This window comes from Perkinsus marinus (assembly GCF_000006405.1).
Source record: "Perkinsus marinus ATCC 50983 genomic scaffold scf_1104296968648, whole genome shotgun sequence".
NCBI lineage: Eukaryota > Perkinsozoa > Perkinsida > Perkinsidae > Perkinsus > Perkinsus marinus.
In genome coordinates this window covers 53,794-54,609 of record NW_003203093.1, presented here as the reverse complement: position 1 = coordinate 54,609, position 816 = coordinate 53,794, and the positions used below count along the sequence as shown (strand labels likewise).

The 816-nt window shown below is 52.7% G+C and overlaps 1 protein-coding gene across 1 annotated transcript; it reads left to right on the top strand.

Annotated features, from left to right (window-relative positions):
* Window positions 1–397: 397 nt before the first annotated feature.
* Window positions 398–745, top strand: Pmar_PMAR008656 (hypothetical protein; the record flags this gene model as incomplete). Its single annotated transcript, XM_002768343.1, has 1 exon — window positions 398–745. One exon carries the CDS (start codon window positions 398–400, stop codon window positions 743–745), a length of 348 nt encoding a protein of 115 aa, XP_002768389.1.
* Window positions 746–816: the final 71 nt, after the last annotated feature.

Here is an 816-nt window from a genome sequence, read left to right as displayed (position 1 = left end):
GAAGATTTTAAGTTCTGGGGATCCAGAAGCAGAATTGGATAGGCTCGAAATATTCGAAGCGGATATACGTCGTTCGTTACTGCTAGACACGAAGCAGTATACCTCATCCGTTGGCAGTTCCGAACTGTCATTGGAGCAAGAAAAAAGCTCGCCCCATCCACCGGCTTGCGTGCCGCATCAGCCGAGGATTCCGAACCCGTCACCATCCAAGGGAGGCAAGGGAAAGACTGCTCTATCACGAGAGCTGTGGAGAGCCTTATGTGTTTTCTGTTTTTATGTGTTTTCTATAGGAACACACAGGCGACCCTATGTACTGTTTGAAGGTCGTCGACATGTAGGACCTTGGTATTGTCCTACGTACGACGGCGACTTCGATAATTGGCGCGAGACTCGGCAAATGGCCGAGTTCCTGCGAATCAGAGCCGCTCGAGAGGCGGGCGAGCGCAACCGCGGACGCCCTAAGCGTATGCCCGGGACCGCAAATACGGTGACCGAATGCGCGCCAGATGATGATGAGACTGGTGCGCCGGATGCTGATGCAATCCAAGAAGCTAGTGATCACGCTTCTGGTCCGCCTCGGAAAATGCCGCGCTGCGGCACCTGCAATAAGTATCGCACCGCAGCTACTGGTCATCGCAAGCCCAGAATTGGAGGAAGATCTGCCGGATGGTATTGCCCATCCATCCCCGGGACATTCGAGGAGTGGCTCGAGGCCCGAAGCTCAGATACGCATGGCAAGTCGTAGTTCATAATATGTGTGTGTATGTGTTATTTGTCGACAGAATGTGGATAATGAGTGATTGAATCTTGGCATTG